Below are 21,671 nucleotides of genomic sequence, written 5' to 3'. Positions count from 1 at the left end.
TGCGCAAACGCTGTTACAATTTTATTCAAAAGTCAATATTTAATGTGACATGCCATACTTTTGCAGAAACGTTAATGTTGACTGAGGCATTCCACACTGCTGAGAAGTCTCTCAACCTCAAAGCATTCCTCACGAAAAAAAAAAACATGGAAGATGACCTCAAAAAAGCATGTTGTTTTGCATTAACTGCCCATCGAATTAAATATAAAATATCAGTATTATAAAATTAGTATTTATAAAACTTCGACTTCCGGATTGTCGGGAATGCGTCATAAAAGTATCTGCGGTGACGCCTTGAGAGGATGTGACGTACATCATTAGCATAATTTATACTGATATCATGCCCTCTTGGCTCCGCCAATCAGCGTGCGTTATTTTCACCACCTGCTAGCAACTGAATTCCATCATTCCTGGCATTCCTGCCTCCTCCTTCCTCCTCCTTCGTCTTTCCCTCGTTTACAACCAAGTCGGTCCCGACAGCTCAGTTACTATACTATTGTCCTCCCTCCCACGGAGCCGTTTAGCTGCGGATTAAGTTTTGTATCTCTGTGGAATATACACTTTAATCCCTCACCGTTTGTTTCCCTATGCTTGGACGTTGTACTACTGGAAGATACCAAAGTGGCGCTTAAAGGAGGTACGTGCTTATCAACGTAAACACGGCAAAGTGTCCCGAGGCGGCTTTAGATTGATACATTTTAAAATGTTGAATACATTTAATCATATTTTCCACACGCAAATAACAATTATAGAAGATACGGTGATAATTTAACCGCCAATTGTGGGGCGTAACGTTTAATTTCACGATAGGAAGTGGTACTGGCCAAAAAATATAGCTAAATAGCGTATGTAACGAACGTTTTATTTTCTGTCATCATAACAATTACCGAGTGGCTGCGTCTTATGTAAATGGAAACCGTGGGACAGAAATCCAAGTGTGCTGCGTAGAAATGCGGACGCACTTGTATTGTCGCTTTCATTGTCAGCGTGCTAGTATAAATAAAGTTAGAAATAAACTCTAGTTTATTTTTCCTTGTGAGAAATAATGAGCAGGAAGGCATTTTGGCATCTGAGGAATGCAATCCAAATTGTCTTTTTTTTTTTTTTTTAATCCACAAATACTTTGCATACCATTGCTGGGTCAACGGTTCCAAGTTGAAGGACTAAACGCTCGAATAAGTTATTAGTACTAAAATAACTTAACTAACATAAATTACAAAGAGTACATTTAACAATAAATTTATTATTTCATCTGTAATTTATTATACTCTGTGTTCCTAATGCTTACAGGAAGACAGGAGCTGAGATTCCATCCATACTACCTCAGAACTGTGAGGCAGATGTCTTAACCACTAGCCCCACAATAAACTTTTTTTTTTTTGTTGCATATACCTCAATGACAGCGTCAATCAAAATTGAACAAGATTATCTTTAACTGTTTTGTTGTTTATTTTAGAACAGGCTGTGTGTTCCCAACCCCAAAACCAAACACTAGAGATAATGACTAAACCAACATTTAAGCATGCATGCACACACACACACACACACACACACACACACACACACACACACACACACACACACACACACACACACACACACACACACACACACACACACACACACACACACACCCTCATAAATTAGTGGAATTGTGTGTGTATAGTTGTGGCCTGCTGAGACCCGCAAATACCCACTTGAATATTTTGTGTGTTGGTGTATTTAAATTTAATTCTCTATCCCACAGGCAACCCAGCATGGAGACGCCATTGGACGTTCTGTCAAGAGCAGCGTCATATGTTCATGCTAATGAAGAAGAGCGTAAGTTTTTACCTATTTCTAAAATCCCATGATTTGATTTTAATCTCACTTGAAAAGGAAACAAAGAAGCATGTCACTCCTTCCTCAAATCAAATCTCAGTTGTAGTATCAAGACTGACCTATTTATCTAAGGGAAGAGCATTTAATAAATCTGAACAAAGATATGAAGTGAACAAAGATTTTTTTTTAACCGATTAGTTCAACGTGAATGATATTCCGTGGCACACCTGATAATGCTAACCTGCCTCTTTTGGCACACTCATTGGCGTTACACCTCCATCAACATAAATCCATGTTATGAAACACAACATAATAGACTATCATTTATGACATCATAGAAGAGAAAGCCCTTTGCCAAAAATGTATGTTCCCGCACCCATAGCAAAGAGTGTAACGTTCTGGTCGGCTCAATCCTCCGCACTGCTTTGTGACATAACACAATAGTTGTCTTTATGCATTTGAAAATGAGACATAACCGCTTTCAACTGCCACCAATGCTACCGTTCAACAAGCTTGCCAACAGTAGTAGAGTCTAGTTACTTCCGGTGACTTTTCTCCACATCCTTCTTTCCTAAATGTCTTATCCTTTCCATTCGTGGGAGGTTTTCTTTTTTTTCGATGTAGAATTCCTTCCGAGATTAGGAGGAAATGGCCAAAATCCTTCTCAGCAGGCCTCTCTGCTGCGGGCTAGACCCGTGTGCGAACAGAAGTCAACCATTTAAATTCAGAGAATAGTGCTTATTTAGAACTGGATCAGCTTTTATTAGCACTGCCGTGGGCAAATTACAGTTATGCAGCAGCAAAATAGACAGTAATTGATGAATAAACAGTGATTGTCAACAGTAACAAGCTTAGTCAGCAGTTTTGTACGGAGAAAATTAATACAAGTGAGAGAGAATCAAATTAAACACTAGCAACGCTGCACATACTCGTATAAAATGATGTTGCATACTCATTCAAAACAACGCGGATTAGAACTCAAGAACACATTTAAAAAAAAATGTAATGAAATTTTCTGTGACACACCATGAATCTCCATGCTAAAAATTCAGACAGAGGATGCACAATTTGGCCCTTGTTGTGTCCAAGCAACTTGGAATGTCGAGCAAAAAAATGCTCACTTGTGTATTGGCAGCCTGGGAATGTACAGACGCAGCTTCTCTCGCGTGTCAGCAGCTGGTATCCCATCATGCATTGTCCCGCATCAACTGAAAGCCAGCTCCTTGCCCCCCCCCCCCACTGCCCCGCCCCCCCCTGCTGTGTTTTTGTTTTGTCACGTTTAGTTGCGCGCTACGTTTTTTGTCTCACGACAATGCGCGCACAATAGTGCAGGAGGGAATTTGGCGAGTGAGTCATCGCATCCTGCTCAGCGACTCAGACAAGCCGCCGGCCAGCCGGCCCAGATCGACAGGCCTCGACCTATTTGCTCTCACCTGTGACGAACGTTCCTAACTCTGTTTTGGGCGTGCGCCACAGGGAGAGGCCCAAACCTGTCAGCGCCCACGCCAATTCCTATGCTGTAGCATATAATATAACATGTCAAATGTTGCTTCAATCTTGATTTCTGTACAAGTGCCCACTTTAGCTTGGGGCTATTTTTGACTCCCTGTTTCAATGTACATTAGAAGTGAAGTGAGTGTGAAGTATAAAATAGCTGTCAGACAAGTCAACAATGTGAGGTCTTTAACTTGCCGCCTCTTGTTAACGCTCAGATATTACCTCTGGAAGCAGAAAACCAAACCGGCAGGACAACTCGGTCCTTCTTCCTATAAAAGAATATAAGCACAGTTGAATATTTCTTCTTTTATGGATACTGACTTCTTGTCCCTTGAGCCATTTCATACTGACTAGCCTGGACAAGAGTTGTGCACCACCAATTGGAGATCTTTGGTCACATATTTCATTTTTGTACCCTTTTTCCTTCTATCGGGACAAAGAAAGCCAAAGACGAGGCAAAATGCACTTGTGGAGTGAATTTTCGTAGAAAGTCATGGAGGGACAGCAGTTGACTTTTTAGTGACAATTTCCAACTTTAGAGACATTTTTAGATGAATTGAGACATGTTGATACATGCAGTTGAATTATTCATTTTTTGTTCGTAACTATTAGACCACATAAGGTTAGTGAAAAAATGTTAACACAATTCCCCCAGTCTTATGTTTTTTCAGAGAGAGAAATAAAACCGTGTCTCATTCCCTCTTTTATTTACACGGGTTGTTCAAACATTAGCAGATTTGGCGAGCTCTCGCTTGTGCGGTGGTAGATTTGCTGGGAACGGTCTGTTAGCCTAAACTGTCTTTTAATCACCAGATAAGAATGACTTGCAAACACCTGTGTTGTAATATTTCAAACATTATAAAAGCCTGTCAGCCGAAACTCGTTGGAGATTGCCAGAAGGGTAACGCAAAGTGAAATTTGAGAAGCAGCACCATGGCACTTTGTCTAAACTTCGCCAGGAAAGGTTGTTTGACTGAAGATGTGTGTGTGTGTATGGAGGGGGTTAAGTTAAGGATGGGCTGGGTGTGTTTTAGCACTACCCTCCGGCCAGTTGATTCAACTGGCGTAACATGACTCGGGCAGGTTGTAAACAGTCGGACAATAGCAGGAGCATATGGAAAGTGAGCAGAAAATATCTGTTGCTCATCTATCCTGTCTCCCTGATGAAGGCATTTGTGGTTGTTTCAAAATCTCATTGGGCCTTTTCTTGATGTGACAAGTGTTTTGTGGAGGTTTTTTTTTCTTTTTTAAAAATTGACAAATGACAATACATTTAGTTCCAATAACGTGTGGTAAACTTTAAATCATCGGCTTTAAATCATCGGCTTTAACCTATGTTGTTATTTATCGTTGGATTTCCTCCGATGCCAGGTGGCAAACTAGCTATGGGCAACATTTTATTACACTATCAAGATGTCATTGTTGTTTCAGCGATCACCTTTTTGGTCATCCGCAGTAGATGCATAAATCTACTATCAGCACCGCTTTTATCAGAAGAATAAACTGTTATGCGTTGATAACTAGGTCACCGGTGGTTTACAAAGTCATAGTCATTGCACTTAAACATTAACTTTGCGTTACATCTTTTTCTTTTGTTGGATTCAGCAGCATACTCTTGCCTTGTGAGCTGTCTGTACTGCTGATTGTATTTTATTTATATGGCAATTCATTTAAGAATTTAAAGTTGTTGTTGTTTCCTCTATCGTTACGTCCTGCAACCCCAAAACCAAGTGAGTTGAACCAGAGAGACGCGAGAACTGCTCAAAAAGTAAACGTTGGCCTCCTTTAATTTGAATGAGTAAGCAATCAATGATTAAACCGCTTGAGAAAGGCAATGACGTAGTCAAGTCACTAACGGCTACAACCCAAGAAGGAAAAGCACAGAGAAGCTCCATATTAGAAACATTTATTATAGCAGCAAAAAAAAAAAACCACAAATGTTTTTCACCGTTTGTTCCTTAGTAGACGGGTCATCTTAACAGGTCAGAGGGCACGAAGGGTTTGGGTTGTGGGACTCACATTTAGTCCCTTATTGTCTTATATTCACTCCTGTCCTCACTGACCCTTTCCATGTGGCATTGTTTCTTTTTCGTGGTCGAGTAGGCGACTGAGGAGTCACAAAGGCGGCGTGTCAGAGGGTCACCGTCACATTTGAATTGTGTGCTGTAGCTAAAAGGTTTTTAAAATTGACAATTTGATCCAAACAGGAATTTGGAGGCGCCTGGGCTAGGCCTTCATTCTTTCTCTGTAAATGCCAAGCTGGGTCGTCTCGTACCAACTGGGCAATCTTGGAACTTTCGCTCAGGCTGTGCTGACCACACATACTTGACATTCTTCTCTTTTTGATCGCCCTCTCCATAGTCACTCGGAATGAAATGAAACTCCAAGCAGAACTTGAAAGCGTTTATAGAAGTTTAGTAGTAGTGTTTCAAACGTCTGACGTCGTCTACTTAAACAAATTAACGCCACACCTTAAATAAATAACAGCTTGTTCCAGATAGGAAAAAAAAATTCAGGTGAATTATTCAGTCAACATTCACAGTTCAGGAGTTGTGAATTTGGATAATTTATTTTTATTATTATTATACTTTCAAATGACAGTAGAGCATCTGTTGTCATTGTTTTGGTGTAGCAACTTGATATTTCCTTTGCTCACCTTTACCGCTCCTGCCAACAGTACGCCGACGATGCGTGTCGGTGTCCCGTTGCAGCCGTGTCCCCTTGCATCCGTATTGATGACAGTCTTACGTCTCTCGCTACTTAGTTTAAACAAAAAAAAAAAAAGGCAATCAGGCTGATTCAACATGCTGTCAAATTACCACGCCATGCCGTGTAATGAAACATTTTACAGCTTCAAACTTTCTTCCATGCTGTCACCTTGATAGCAAATGGCGACAGCACAACTCATCGTGATGTCACTAAGTAAACAAAATCACTGCTCACTGAATAAAAGCTGAATACTTTCCGGATGCACTATATGTCTATAGTCATAATAGTTCAACATTAATTAATTAATTAAACTTGCATTTCATCTAATTCTAATATTTTGTGTGTGCACTAATCTACTTTCCTACCCCCCTGGCCCATTTCCCCAAAACATACTTTCTTCATAATTGTCTTACTAAACTGGAAAACGGCGTGGGTGTTCTCTTAGTGTTTGATTCAACCTGCCGCAGCACGTTAATAAAGCGTGAGGACGACTCACCGATGAGTCTTTGCTGGGCTGATATCCAGACGCGCCCACTACTTGGACAGAGAGAGGGATGCCTGGGCCTGAGTCACAACATGCAGGCCCGTCACCACCTTGTCCTGACAGAGAAGAAAGCAGCAGCTTGCACGCCCACTTCAAACGTGGCGCAATTTGGGAAAGTGTCCCTGAAAAATCATAACACAATTGGGGAGTTTTGTGTGACATCACATGCAATCTCATGTTATTTACATAACTCTTCTCTTGTATGACCGTTTCAATTCATTTGACACATTTTCCCATAGGAGGAATTGTCTCTAAATGAGAACAACTTGGGAGTCAACCAGCATCACAGAACGCAGTAGTTTGCAGCTCTAAAGCAATGAAAGCAGCTCTCTGTTCGAACCAAGGCAAACGAGAGTGTGTGAAAGTGGACACAATGGGGCTCCAACAAGTTAATGCTAATGTTGAGCTCTGGATTGGGAAAGGCAACGGGAGGGGGAGCAGAGAGAGGGTTGAGGCATGTTTGTGTGTGTGCACAAGAACAAAGAGGGAAGTGTTAAATGGTGTGTTTATGAGCGAGGTTATAGGTGAAATTATGGTTTGGTGTCAGAGTTGGGAGCAGGATATGAAAGTTGTCATGGTGGACTGATGATGATTTGAACCCGTTGGTATAAGGAGGCTTTGTGTTTGGGCTGGGCCACTTTGAAATTATTATTATTTTTAATTCTCCACATAATTGCGGTTTTCCGTATTAAGCGATTGATGAAGGTTTCAGGGAACTTCCTGGTCTGTATTAATTTGCAAAACCGCATGGAAAAGTTTGGTTTTCATATGTGTGTTCTCGTCAATCAATTTGATCTTTATTTTTTCTTTTAATGAACTCGTGCCTTTTGCTTCATTTGCCCTAATAAATTAGCACTTTTCCTTCTGGGCCCTAGAGGGCAGCAGACATGCATGTTTAAACTGAAGGCTGTTTTGCTTTGTTTACACGCATTCAACTTCCTAAGGCCTTGCCATGTTGCACATTTAACATCTAATAGTAACTTCATAAATTATTGAAGGGTTGTTACAATAATAAAACGTATATTATGTCATATGGTTGTGTGATATCATCTATTGTATCTTTCATGAGTCTTTTCGATCATAAGCACAGATTTCTTATTGTTCTATTTGCCACATGTGTCCTACTTACTTTCTCATTATTCGATATAATTATTGCTCCTGTACTTTTCCCCACTCCTCTTCCAACATTTACTACTGTGGTTTGAGGAGCTCACTCTCACCCTCCAGCACCCACCCCCCCCCCCCCCCCCCCCATATACACACACAATTGGGATATGTTTGGAGAGGCTGATCTGGTGCATAAAACATCCCTGAGATGTGAGGCCCTCCAGGGATTTACCAAGCATGCCCAGTGCCTCTGAATAGTAGAACAGGAAACCCATAGACCCTGTAACCGTCACATTAACCACTGGACTCACAGTTCTGAGTTTCAGGATTTGAATATGGCCCTGGGGGCAAGTTGCATAGAAAATGGATGGGTGGTTATTAAAAATGCAGGGGACCTGGTAGTTAACACGTCTGCCTTACAATTCTGGCCTTCCTGTGTGAGGTTCTCATGCACTCCCAGTGCGCAGACTTCCTCCGCAGCCCAAGAAAATATTTTTTTTTTACATGTCAAAAATATAATTTCCCCTTCATATACTATACCTCGACAGTAGTTGTTTTGGTGTTCAGCGCCACCTGTTGTCCAAAAAGAGAACGCAGCTTGTCGTGCGCTTCCGCACTGGTGTGACGTCATAGACCGAGGCTCCATCCACTTTAGTGTGCGAGAGCTGGCCAGCATTGGAGTCATACCCGACATAGCCTGCGTGTCAGTGCAGTCTACTTACAGCTGGCTGTGAGCAGAACTGACGCTACTTTGCTCTTATTATTGCATACGTTTGCTAAGTCTTTCTCCAAACTCACCTCCAAGTAGTCTTCTATCACGGTGATTTTTGTTTGTTTTCTACGGAGACTAAAGTGGGAGGCTGGGCCTTTTAACTTAGGTGTCTGTCGCCTGAAGAAAAAAAACAAAAAGAAAGAACCAACAACTTGACTTATTTTTGTTGTCGGTAAGGGTGAGAAAAAAGGGCGATAAATGCTACTGACGAAAATGGATCTGTTGAATTTCCAGTACCTGGACAAGATGAACAACAACATTGGCATACTCTGCTACGAAGGTAAACTTGGAAGGCGGGTGGGGGATTTTGTCGATGGTTTTCTGCTTGTTTTTACACCTTGCAAAGTTGTTTTACACTCACGCTGTTATCGATGGTTTTGCATTTGCAACAAGTTCAATGTAGTCGATGACTGCTTTTCGCAGTAGTAGCAAAAGATATTTGTTTATTAACTGCGGTTTTGGCATTCCCATCGAACTATCCTAACGTTGTGAAATTCGCGCAAGTTTGATCGTGCATAGCGCCATCCATCGCCATCGGCTACGCAGCTAACGTTAGCTGCTCGTGTCATTTTTGCAAATTGGCGAAAGTCTCCGCACTCCTGCATAGACACAGATGGAGAAACATCCATTATTTGTGTTAAATAATTCTTGGACTAATTAAGTGAAACAAAATTGCCTCCCACTACTTTAAATAATAGTTGATTGACACACAGACCAACACAAAATATATTGTGAATTAAATGTGTTTCATTGTGTATAAAACATTGCAATTAGAAATTATTATTACAATAATCTGTATGTGTATGAATCGAATTGTAGCTTTGACAAGCTGTTTGGCTTTGTTTATTTGACTAGTTGATAATTGTAGATCTTATTAGACAAAGAATTCAAGTTTATCACAGCCTTCCAGAAGTTACTAGATTTACTTTTGTGCAGATCCCCCAAAAATCCTTTAATTTGTAGCCATTTTTCTCAGACTGACACTACTACAAACACACAGTTCAGTTATCAGATTAACATCATAAATAAACCATTATTTATGACTTCATTCATTCATTCATTTACGACTTGGCTGGTGGCAGTCTACCTATTTATATGTCAGGCAGCTTTTCAGGTTGTGTTTTGGTGCATTTCCAAGAACAGGAAAATGTCTGGCTGCTCAGTACTAGATTAATTTGTCATTTTTACCAAGCACACAAAACACAATTAGCGTAATGACTAGCTTCTCTTTTGTCATGCCCATCAAATAAAGGTTAGTTTTAAATCGCGCTCCATTACTCAGTGGTTACCTTCTCTATATACTTGTATGGCCATTAAGAAGAAAGAACAACTCAGAAGTCAACCAGCATCACAGAACAGTTGCGCTGTTCTATGAAATAGCAGTAGCTTTCAATCTTGCCCTAGTTTATTCTTCTGCCCCGCGATGAGTAAAAAGGATGAAAGTGCCACTGTCCCGGGATTGAATCCAAACAGAAGGTTTCACTGTGATGTCTCGCCTCTCGGGTTTCACGCCGTCTATCCAATTACACCACTGAAGAGGAGACTCTTTGGTATTTTATTTTTTCTTTCTAATATGTACCTATCCTCTGGGTGTTTTGGTAGCTGACTTAGCAGAACATGCACCTCGTGATAAGAAATACAAAAAGATCCAAAGAGTGAAAGAAAAGCCATGCGTGCCCAGACATGCTCACTACTTTGTGGAGGGGAGTTGTGATGTTGTCCTTCTGCTGTTGCGTTGCCATAGTCTTTAATAATATCTTGCTCATATGTAGATTGTCCTTTTGACTGGACAGTATATTTGGAAAAATAAACAAATATATTGTGCATGATTGAAATGTGCGTGGTTTGACACGCTCTTATGAGACTTGAGCAGAGGATGTGAGACCTCCACTTGCCCTCCGTTTAGCAAGCATCAAAGGATAAACTTTTTTTTTTTTGGAGACACTTACTCAGAGAGAACCGACAATCAGATCAGAACAAGGAGTCAATTTTTAAAAAGTGACGTAGAGTCAAGGTCGCACTGCATTATTTAACCTTTACATACTCACGCAACACATTCTCATTTATAATGCCGACCTAGCAATTATCAAGTGACCCCAGCTCGCGCATGTGCATCCGCAACCCTATTATGTACGCCGAAAACAATAAGCAAAGCACAGGCATCCTGCAACCACGTACAATGAATGAAGAATGGGACATGTTTTAGCACAATAGTTGAGCAAAAAGGAGTTGCGAAAGAGCACAATAACTTAAAACGTGCTGTATGAGAATGATGAAGTAGCTCCCGTTTTATTTTGGTTTTATTGCTTTTTACAACACTTCTAGTGGATTTTCCTCACTTCGTTGCCCTCACTCCTTTCCCGGGCTGGGATCCATTCCAACCAATGTTGGACTTTCCAAAGAACATCCGTCAAGTCTTTATTATTGATTCGTGTTAGATTTCCTTTGGAGTGATGAGTGAGATAAAAGCATCGCCCTAGGACTTAAGCTCACAAGCAGGGAGATAACAAGGCAAGCTTGTACTCATCTTCGAGTGTCTTGAGGGGGGAGAGAAGGAAAAAAAGAGAGCGAGTTCACCTCCGTTGGTAATCTAATCTCATCCAGATTTTAAAATGTTTGAAGTTCCGTCAAGAGAAATAGACTTTGATCACGCGAGCCCAATCGAATGAGAGAGGAGTTTGACTTCCACTCACAAGCGTTTCTCATCATCTCACCATCTTTTTGATGTTCTTAATTAGAAGTAGAAAGACGACATGTGCACCAAAATCAGTCATGTCACACATATGGTCACATTTATAAATTTGCGTCTATTGTCATATGTGCAGCTCTAACAGCCATAAAGATGTTTAATTGTTACTTATGCCCATTACAAAACATTCCAAAGAAAGTTTAAATGTGCAAGTCCATACAGTAGCACAGTTAGTTCATTCTATATCATATAAAGTGTGATGATAGGCTCAAAGAGTCAACAAAATCATTGACCAGATTGTGTTGTGTAATTAATTTGGATCAGAAACACGATCCTATCCAAACATTGTGCCCATCCCCTGCCAATATCCTGCATCCTGATTGGATGGTGTGCTGTCGCAAGTCTCTTCTTCCTTTTTATTGCCTGGTCAAATATAATGATGTCATCCCTGTTGCCATGGCGCACAGTGGGCCGAGCAGGAGCATGCCACTGGGAGTTGGGTGGTGGGTGGCACTGTTTGGGAGGCCAGGCTCGTGGGCCCAGGCTCGTGGGCCCACTTTCCATTTTTTTGCGGCATGCTTACTGCTTAGAAGAATCATTGCTTATTTTTAGTTGGCTAAAGTTGACGTAGATCAAAGGTAACCAGTTGTTTTGAGCGTCATTGTGACTTGAAAACTTGACACACATGTATTTTCCTTCCAATGATTCAAGTTGATTAATTTAGCAAAAGTGAGCAGCTATTTTGAACTCAGTTAATTCAACAACAAGAGTCCAGTTGTCTCAATCCAACATTTTTATCTTCCCCTGATCTGGAGAACAGAGACGTAAAGAAAGTTGGGGGGGTTGAGAGAGAGAGAGAACATTTCTATTTGTTATTGATATTTTGACAGTAAGTACATGAAAAATGACTATTATGCTCTTTGCCTGATGATTTATGACTTTTCACTGAAAAAGAACATTTCAAACAAGTTTCCACAGCATTTATGTTAGTATAAAAAGAGCATTGACCACAAAATGCCACAAGTCACTGGAGCTATTATGCATTTCTGACATAGAGAGCTATAAAAAGCCTGCATTTTCCAAACTTTTCTATGTCCCTGTCTTATATCAATCGCAGTGACGTGGAATGAGTGTACAAAGCGGACGTAGCAGTTTTCCACCTTCAATGCACGGACGAGCTCCGCGTGACCGAGGCTGCAGTTTGATATTGTAACGCTTTGGGAGTTTGGTGTTAGCAACAAACTTTTTGTTTGTCTCCGTTTTGGGAGTAGTTATGGAGAGTTTTGAGCTGAAGCTGTCTTTTTCTTCGACTCGTATGTTTTGTTTGGGAAAATTCAGGCAGATGCATGAATCCAAAGCAGTGGAAAGTCCCCGAGCTGAGACGAAGCCAGTGGTACTTTTCCCTCATTCTCGTCTTTCTTTGCTCCCACTCACTGGCTACTCAGGAGGCCTTGTGGACCGGGGACGAGACTGTGGGGCGGTGGACTCGGTCAGTCAGAGAAATGCACACAAACAGTCGCAAGCAGAACCCGTCCGCAGGTTTCCGAAACAGTCCACCGCTAATTCTGGAAGAGCAAACCGAGTCAACACAACTGTTGCCTAAACACTCAGCGAACTCTAAATGGCACAAAGTTGTTTGGGACTTGAAACTTTCCTTTAAGCTTCTTTTTCTGTCTTCCTCTTCTTAGGAGAAGCAGCCTTGCGAGGCGACCCCCGACTGCAGTCCCTCTCCCTGTCCTCGTCTTCTTCCTCCTCTTCCTCCTCCTCCTCGTCCTCCTCTTCGTCATCCATCTCCAGCCACAGGACGGGCCCGCCACCCATCAGCCCCACCAAGAGGAAGCTGAGCGGGGAACATGGGGACAGCGACATGGACGACAACGAGCACGTGGCCAAGATGAGCCGTCTGTTCGCCGCACAGTTGTGAGTACAGTAGATCTGCCAGATCAACTCTACTTGTGTATTTTAAGAGGCTGATCTATGTAATCTTAAAAAAAACCAAAACTATTTGTCATCATTTATTCCCCCTCGTGCCATGTCAACTTGTTTTACTTCGAACTATGAAATCCTAAAAAGTCCCCACCACTTACATGGCCCACTTTGCCCACATTCCGTCTCAAGGGGGGCAGAGGATCCAGGACTCTGGAGTCAGTCATGGGACCGCCGCCATCGTTATTTATTGCGGCGATGCAGATGGCCCAAACTCTGCTGCGTTTCATGCTAGCTGCTTAGTAAATAAACAGCTTGCGGAGGGGGATCTGCACCGCAAATGGCCGTCCTTGTCAGATGCCGCCGGTCTGCTTCTGCTCAGAAAACCCTACGGATGTGGAAAAGCTGCTCACAATCCTCCCTCCATATTACTGTTGGGAGATTTGTTTCACATAAGACATAAATAATTGCATGCAGATTGAGTTACACATCGGGTCGAGCCACTGTGCTACACGTAGGGGGGCATGGGAAAAAAGGTCTTTTCTTCTCTGGTCTTGTGACTGCGCTCACATAACAAAGGATTAGCTTGTCCAACTTGACATTTGTGCACAGTCATCGTGTTTTCACGCTCATCGTTGTGTCGGGAATTTACATTCTACTTTTTGCAACCATAACTAAGCGGTCGCGTCTACTTTTTTTTTTTTTTTTAAACTGTCAGGAGCGTACGGTTGACTTAACAAATACAACAAGGCCTGTTGTCCTGTCAGCTTTCAAGTTGACAGAAATTGTTTTTGAAGCCCGCTATGCACTCAGTGGCGTGGCCGAACATGACTGAAGTGTGTCATCATGCACACGCGTGGAAAAAAAAACAAAAAATTGTGACGCTTTGCTGCACACAGATTTAGCACTGGACATCTACAACGCACTGCAACAGAAAATCTGCAACCATGTTCTGGACAAGTCACCGTATAAAATCAGTAAATAATACTGAAGTACTAACAAGCATCTTATTTTTGGTGTCTATCTTTTAAAAAGTGGTCTACCGCACCTACAGACGGTATTAGTTGCCCCATCGGTGCAGACGGACACCTGACACCTCTGCTCAGGGGCGGCGCCTCAGAAGGTCGCCTCTCCTTTTGTTGTCCAATCGCAACAAGGCCTTCAGTGTCACGGGGTTGTCAGACTTTGGTGGGAGAACAAAGCAAAAGTGTCTCAACAAACACCAGCTGCTGTTAGACGCACATGCAGTACTCGGAAGCCAGAGAAAGGCTACGTTGTGTGTTGTTCACTTTTGGCAACATTGACTTTTTAACCATGTCAATTCTTTGGCTTGGCACCAGGCGGGCATAACTGAAGCAAATCTCTTGTGCTCTTTTTTTTTTTTTATTAATTATTATTTTTAAATACTGATTTCTAAGTATCCGTGTGTAGTTGCTGAGTAGGTAGGTGGAGTCTGGAACAAAGAAGCCTTATCCTATTCGCTGGAGCCTGCGGGCTGGAAGCTTGCTGCTGCCTGCCCTCCTAGCTTCCACTCAGCACTTGTAAACCTTTCGGTGCACTGTAAAAGTCCCTTTTGCTACTCCTTCTCATCTGCTTTCAAATAAGAGTCAGACACCCCCAAAAGCTTCTCCTTGTCATATGTTGCAGGAAATGTTTCTAGTTGTTGCTTATGCGCTGACCGGAGCTTCACACGCCTGAAATCAGATTTCTTTGTAGTCGCACTTTCCTTGAAACTTCTTCTTCACTTGTCCTCTTCAGAACTTTCTCCAGGGGCCAAATTCAGAGGAAGCTGAAAATGAAAGAGCGGAAGCAAGTATATGTGTGAGAACATCTGATCAAAGCTAGTCAAAAAACATGTGGGTTCCTTTTTTTGTATTCAGTGTGCATTCATGCAGCCACATCTTTTTTTTTTTTTGAGTGCTTGTTGGGGTTCCCATATCCGATCCGTCCGGGCTTTACAAAGGATTTTCTGCACTCCACTCTCGCTCCCAACCTGGAGTAACTTGGCTGGCAAGCACATGTTTGAGTCCTATCCTGAAAATGTGCAGCTGCAGCTCGAGTGGTGTCAGAAATAATATTCAGAGCTGGCTGAATATTAAAGGCTGGCTGGACTAATTCAATCTTTAGTTTTTTCTCACCTGTATTCTACATATAAACTTGTTGTTGCCAGAGTGTAAGGGAAACTAAAATAATACTGTCATTATAAATCTTTTTTTTTTTTTTTTTAACATCCGCCTAAAGCCTGAAAAGTAAACTGTATTTGGGTGTAAAAAAAATATATGTATTCTGGATCCTGCAGTGTGGCTCACTTTCTATATATATATTTGTATATTTCCATTCTGTGGCTTCGCACAGAGCTCGCTCAGGCCTGGTTGTAACCTGCGGTTGCGCCTTCATCCGCCCCCTCCTTCAGTTTTTTTTTTTTTTCTTTTTTGTCTTTTTCTCTACACGCTGATTCTTCCCAGATGTTTCCTGTGTGTGTCATTCCCTCTTTGCCTGTCTCCATGGATCTCTCTGAGGATATCAACATCTGCCCAGTTTTAAGATTTATAGGGAGGGTTTTCCTGGAGAACTGTTTGTTTTCCCTCCGCCCCCTGCAAGTTTTAGTTTTAAACTGAAACAAGTGAACCAAAAATACAGGAGAAAAATCACCTAAATTCTATTAAATCTATTATATGGCTTCAAGTAGCACAACACCTGACCGGAACTGAAATTTGGAGACAATAAGGTCCGTAATGTTTCTGCCTGGCGTCCGACAAGACGGCCAGTCCTGTAATCTCTGGTCTTGATCGTCCCAACCACGCTTGATGGCGTTGGGATCAGGTTTTTCCACACCAAAGTCATCCAAGCATGCCTTTTATGGACCTCGCTTTGTGCACAACCAAGCATAGAATTGTCCAAAAGTCTTGGTAAAATGAAGGATTAATTTTCAAGGAGAACAAATCCCTGTGTATGATTGAATACGTTTTAGCGTTCCTCTAGCAACGGTACCACAAACTCAGAATCTGATCCAGTTGGACGAGATTATGCAGCAATTTACATCAAGGTCGTGATAGTAAGCCAGTAATTGATTCTTAAAAATAATTCGGTCAGGTTAGAAATCATTAGAGTGCTGCTGGTCTTAAAATACGGCCACACAGATTAGCCAAACGAAATAATTACCAACACAAATAATCCCCGGGTTTATTTCTTGTCATTTGTTGCGTCATACTTTAATATCTTGGCCTTGCTTAAGACACAAGTCAGTCACAGCACGATCACAGTTCCCGCGTTGACGTCGTGAAGACAGGCCTCACTTAAAAGCCTGCACTTAATGACAGATGGGCTACAGTAGTCATATGGAAGCGTATCATTCATGCACTTTTGGTGGAGGGTTGGAATCTGGATTTAGAACGGAGGGATCCTTCTGTGAGCGCAGGCCGCAGCCGCCACCACTAATACCCGGCTACACATAAGCCCGGGCCTCGTAAAATACATTCAAGACGACGTCTGCTGGCGTCACGTGATGCGCTTGGATGCCAGTCACATGGTTCTCATTTTCACAAGTCCACCCGAATTAAAATGTGTGCGATTCACCGCACATGCTCAATAAAAATATGAAAACAAAAGAAGGCTTCGTCCGGCAAGTTTGATTGTGTAGTCCCACCAGCTGGCAGGAGTAGCAAGCAGGTGGGTTTTCGCTTGCCCGATGGCACACAATCAAGTCCGGTGTGTGTTGGGCCAAAGCGTAGGCTCGGGGCCGGTGGAGGATTTGACTGCTCAGCCATTGATTGGTTCCGTTCTCTGGCTGCTGCAACCCGGCCGGCCCCTCTGGCTTGGCGGTATGACTGCGTCTGTGTTTTGGCAGTGGCTGAAGTTGGGAAGAAACCAAACACTCAGGTGGTGGGGGCGGTGGGGACTGGGTGGGCGGCCTCCCCAGTTTGCCGACCACCGGTGTAAAAAAACCAAAATCATCTCCTCCTGCTCAACACTTGCTTCACTCAAATCACGACCATGAGCCAAATGTCCACACAATATAGAGCTTGAAGGTGAATGATAGCGTTCACATGCAACTTCTAAGCTTTTTATGATGGCTCTTCAGAGCAAGAAAATGGTAACCCAATGTCACGCTTTTGAGAGTGTGTGGGTCGGCGCTTTATAGGAACGCTGCCAAATCTCTCAGGAAGTTTGCAGCAGACGGTGAAAGAACAAGGGAGACAAAGCAAAGGGGGGGTGGAAAGAGCCTCTTTGCTCATGTAAGCTTTGGGCACAAACGAAGGAAACAAGTCTTTCTTGTTGTTCAGGACTGGACCATTCACCCAGAGCCGTCTTTCCAACCTCCCCCCACGTCTCCTCAGCTCTTCCTCTGTCCCCAGTCTGTATTGTGGGGGGTCAATTTATTTGTGGTTTAGATGCTGTTGTAGAGTCCAGATGCTTGAGCCAGCAATTGGGTTGCTTGGTCACATGCTTACATCTAAACCTTTTTTTTTTTGTGCATTTTCACCATTGTGCCTATGTCATAATGACTGTGGAAATGCGTCTTCTTCCAAATGATGAAGCATTTTATTTTTTTCCCCCTCCATGTTCTATTTTCTATTCGGCTGTATTCATGCGAGTGTGGCGAGGGAGAAAAAGAGATGGGTAAAAGCGAGTACAATGACCACTGATCCCTTTGCCGGGCCTCAAATTGTAGGAGGGAAGTGGAGCTGCAGGAAGGGTGATACACAACCGAACAAACACACACCAACACACAGACTGAAGCAGACTGCATTTGACTGGCTCAACAACATAATTGCTACCTGCTCAAGTGCGAGCAAGCACGTGCAATATGAAGCATGACCACTCGATTGCACATCACACTGGGCGTACATTTGCGGCAACCTCTGCGTTTTGGAAAAGTGTCACGTAAAAATGACAAAATAATCCCCGTTCAGATGGAACTGCTTCAACCGCAGAAAACACGAGCATCTTTTACAACAGTCCAAATGAGTTAGACACCACCCAAAAAAAAAAAATTCAAATTGTGATCATGATGGGTTTTGTCTGTTTTTATCCCAGGAAACCTCACGGAGACTATCGTAGCTCCTCCAAGGACCAGAGTCGCAGTCCCATGGAGCGTGTAGTGGTGCCCGGGCCTCTCGGCATCCACGCCAACCACCTGTACGGCCACGCCCACCTTCAGCACCATCACCACCACCTCGCCAGTTTAGCCGCCATGGACCAGCCGCTGGCGCTCACCAAAAGCAGCGGCATGGCGGAACGAAGCAGCGTGGCAACTCATGTCGCCTTGCCGCACGCCGTCACGGAACGCCAGCAGGTGATGATTCATGCTCGGGACTTGTTGAAGCCTAGATGTTTGTTTCTGATCTCATGACGGGGAGAAAAAACTAACGTATGTCCGTCTCTTTCCAGAATCGTCCATCGGTGATCACATGCGCGCCTGCTAACAACCGCAACTGTAACCTGTCACACTGCCCGCTTTCACACAACGGCTGCTCAAGCCTCACTAACAGCTATAGGAGGGGACACGGTGAGTGGTCACACGCACAAAGATTTGCATTGCGTGACTGCTCCAGTGCAAATAGAAACAATGTGTTCTCAGGGTTAGCCGTTGGTGTGAGACGCGCTGAAAATTGCAAGCAGCAAATGAAATTAGCCGCAGTAAAAAGCCATGAAATATTTCTTTTAAAGGAATGCAAATGCGTATTGTCATCATTCAATTTCTTCTTGGATCCTTTTCCAAAACGAAAAGCCACACCTAACCCTTCAATGTCCAGTTATATTTAGCTTTCTGATGAGTAACTTCACCCACAATGGCTGCCTAGTTTTGGAATAGGTCTCGTAAAAAAAATGGTTGAACTAGGGTTTGGAGACATAAGGTGACATCGGGTATGACGACAAAGTCTTATTTTTATCTGCTTTAGTGCTTTAAAAAACTAAGTAGCATCTTTTGGAGAGGGAAAATTAGGTTGAAGTGAATAGAATCCTATTTATTTATTCCGAGGCTTACATGTAGTTTCCGTGTGCACCTTCCATGCAGCCAACACGGCGTGCGACCCCGTCATCGAGGAGCACTTCCGTCGCAGCCTGGGCAAAAACTACAAGGAGCCCGAAGCAGCGGCGGTTGCAGCGGCCGCCACGGCGACAGCCACTAACTCGGTGTCCATCACGGGCTCGGTGGACGACCACTTTGCCAAGGCGCTGGGCGAGACCTGGCTGCAGATCAAGAACAAGAGCGCGCCGTCGTCATCCACCAGCAGCCCCAACTCCTCACCCGACAGCCGCATGATCAACCACAACCACTCCCCTTCTCTGGTCTCCTGAAGAGGACGAGCAGGGATTTTGAAGAGGCAGCGGTTCCCGACGGCGGCCTCCTTGAGGGAGCGCCCGGCCTGCTGGTTTGCTTAACACAAATCAACCCCGCTGAGGATCAAGTGAGCAATAAGGAACTGATGAGGAACTTGAACGTGGCATCCTCGTGAGCCTTTTGTAGTTATTTGTACATAAAGGAACTGTTTTCTTTGTAGAGCTTTTTTAATTTTTTTTTTATTTTGTTGTTTGTTTAACTGTAGTTTGGCTATTCTGCATCTGAAAGACACAAAAGCGAGTAACAAAAAGGCACCTGACCGTGCCACCAAAGAAACCTTGAGCCTCTTTCACACTGCGCGTCAAAGCTTCGCTGACCGGACTGAGAGGTCATAGATGACTTGATTAATTAATGGAGACGATGAAAAGCTGGGCTTCAGGTGTGACCTTTGACACACTTTGGGTTGGGCACTGGGCCAGGATTAGCCTTTCAATCCTAGTGTACTGTTTCAGGTTAAGGTGAGGTGAGGTTTAAGTTAGAACCTTTTTTTTTTTTAATTATTTTTTTATGCCGATTCTCATTTTTGTCATAGAATTTCGATAACTGATCACTTGGCCAAACTTACTTTAGGGTTGCAAACTGGGGTTTCACTACAGGAATTGGGTTTCAACTTTGTGTTTTCAAGTCTGCAAAGCTGCCTGATGTAAAAAGCAGTGTGAAAGGGTCCAGTGGTTCTCTTACCCCATTGGCAACAGACGCGCTAATGCTAACAGTTGACGTCTCCTCAAAAAGTTACTTGCCCTGCTTCACTCAAGCTCGCTAAGGTTTGAAGGGTAAACCAAGGCTTTTTACCCGTGCATGTGTTTTTGTTTTGAATAGCTGGTATCTATTAGTAAGCATTTCAACTACTTCTAATTAGCCTTCTTTTAAATTTTTATTTTTTCTCGTAACACGCGTTAGACAATATACACTCACTGCTGGATCAGTTGTACTCCATGTTGTTATATCGTTGACGTTACTATGTCGTGTGTGTGAGTTTTTTTTTTTTTTTCTTCTTTTTTAATACAAACGTGTGCTAGCAAACATCTTTAGCTAGCGGACAGGCTCTGCTAAACATTTTGCTAACTGAACTGAGAAAAACAAAAACAAAGGCAAGCGTTGATGTTGAGTCATCAGTGGTACCGCATGCTAGCTCCTTGTAGCACAGTGCTCACCAACATCCGCTGGCGTGTGTAAAGTGCCCGCCAAGCAGTACGGTTCAGCGTAGACGCAGTCTTGGAAAAATGCATCTCGAGTGACAGAAAACTACGTACTCTTTATGATTTCATTTGCAGGCAAACAAATATATATGTCAACACGCATGTGTTCCCCAAAATTGTGGATTTCGTATTTCCCACTTAGTGGAAACGCTTCCAACGAAAAGCATCTGCAACACATTCCATTCTTATTTGAGCTAAAGAGGACTACAACTAAGATGGCCCCTTATACGAAAGTGCCGTTCACAGGAGCTGAGCTTCTGTTTGCGCAAGAATCGTAAAGTCAATCGCTTGCTAAGTTTTTGTCATTTCACTACCATGCTTTAGTTTGAAGGCTGCCTGTCTGCAACACACACACTGTAGGAAAATGACTTTTCTTTTTTAATAGGTAACTATAAGACCATCATTACGCTGTGCGTAACGGATGTACAGAGAAAACAAATCGTAGGTATTTTTCAAGGAACAATTATTTGTTAATGATATGTAGCTATTTAATTGCTTCTTTCTGTCCTCATAATCATTTTTTTCTTCATGCTGAAAAAGTTGATCTTTTTTGTTGTCTTGTAAAAGGTTCAAGTGCAGGAACACACACAAAAAAAGCCACTGGACATTGTCAGTGACAATCGCTACATCCATCAATTATTTAATTAAGGAAAAAAATGCTCGACCCTTTTAAGTTTGGTGACTTCGCTCCTAGTTCTCAGCTCCAACGCTGGTTGTTTCTTTACCCAAGTCTTTCAAAAATCAACATTTGTCAAACAAATGCAAGTGTTTCAGTCTTTAATCAACACGGGCGATGCGGTGACCAATCGCATACTTTGTGGTCCCCTTTGTTTTTTCTTTTTTTTTTTTCTTTGTTTCTTATTTTTACAAATAGCATGTATTTAGTGCTAGGATCTCTCAACTGTTAAAAAGAATGCACACAAAGTGTTTGTGGCTGTGTCTCCTACTGAAAAGGTTTTGGCAGGCCACCTTTTTTTGTACGTAAAGTAGCCTTGATGAACAATAAAGTGCTTTCAAATCACCACTTGACTGTGCACTGCTTTGTGCATTTCAGCAAAGTC

At 42.7% G+C, this 21,671-nt stretch overlaps 1 protein-coding gene and 1 long non-coding RNA gene across 3 annotated transcripts; one reads left to right on the top strand and one right to left on the bottom strand.

The window, feature by feature from the left end:
- The first annotated feature begins 375 nt into the window (after positions 1–375).
- vgll4b (vestigial-like family member 4b) lies at positions 376–21,634 on the top strand. Of its 2 annotated transcripts, XM_088389266.1 has the most exons (6): positions 376–637; positions 1,748–1,821; positions 12,828–13,059; positions 18,103–18,361; positions 18,457–18,574; positions 19,085–21,634. In XM_088389266.1, exons 2-6 carry the CDS (start codon positions 1,758–1,760, stop codon positions 19,366–19,368), a joined length of 957 nt encoding a protein of 318 aa, XP_088245392.1. In that variant the 5' UTR covers positions 376–637; positions 1,748–1,757; the 3' UTR covers positions 19,369–21,634. The 2 variants fall into 2 exon arrangements, with proteins under 2 accessions (XP_088245392.1, XP_088245391.1); XM_088389265.1 differs by lacking the exons at positions 376–637; positions 1,748–1,821 and adding an exon at positions 8,330–8,730.
- Positions 5,811–8,487, bottom strand: LOC148390910 (uncharacterized). The gene is made up of 3 exons (XR_015861232.1): positions 8,219–8,487; positions 6,524–6,693; positions 5,811–6,074 (listed from the first exon to the last, which is right to left on the bottom strand). It is a non-coding gene; the product is annotated as an uncharacterized LOC148390910 (long non-coding RNA).
- Positions 21,635–21,671: the final 37 nt, after the last annotated feature.

The sequence above is a fragment of the Syngnathus floridae genome, chromosome 11 (genome assembly GCF_059516105.1).
Source record: "Syngnathus floridae isolate MCC-2025c chromosome 11, RoL_Sflo_1.0, whole genome shotgun sequence".
Classification (NCBI taxonomy): domain Eukaryota; kingdom Metazoa; phylum Chordata; class Actinopteri; order Syngnathiformes; family Syngnathidae; genus Syngnathus; species Syngnathus floridae.
The sequence above is the reverse complement of the archived record's forward strand: the minus strand, read 5'-3'. Positions and strand labels throughout refer to the sequence as shown.

Coding starts and splice junctions, on each gene's coding strand:
- vgll4b (XM_088389265.1), top strand. CDS start 8,649: ATGCTACTGACGAAAATGGATCTGTTGAATTTCCAGTACCTGGACAAG. Junction 18,362..18,456: donor CCGTCACGGAACGCCAGCAG/GTGATGATTCAT, acceptor GTCTCTTTCCAG/AATCGTCCATCGGTGATCAC. Junction 18,575..19,084: donor CAGCTATAGGAGGGGACACG/GTGAGTGGTCAC, acceptor CCTTCCATGCAG/CCAACACGGCGTGCGACCCC.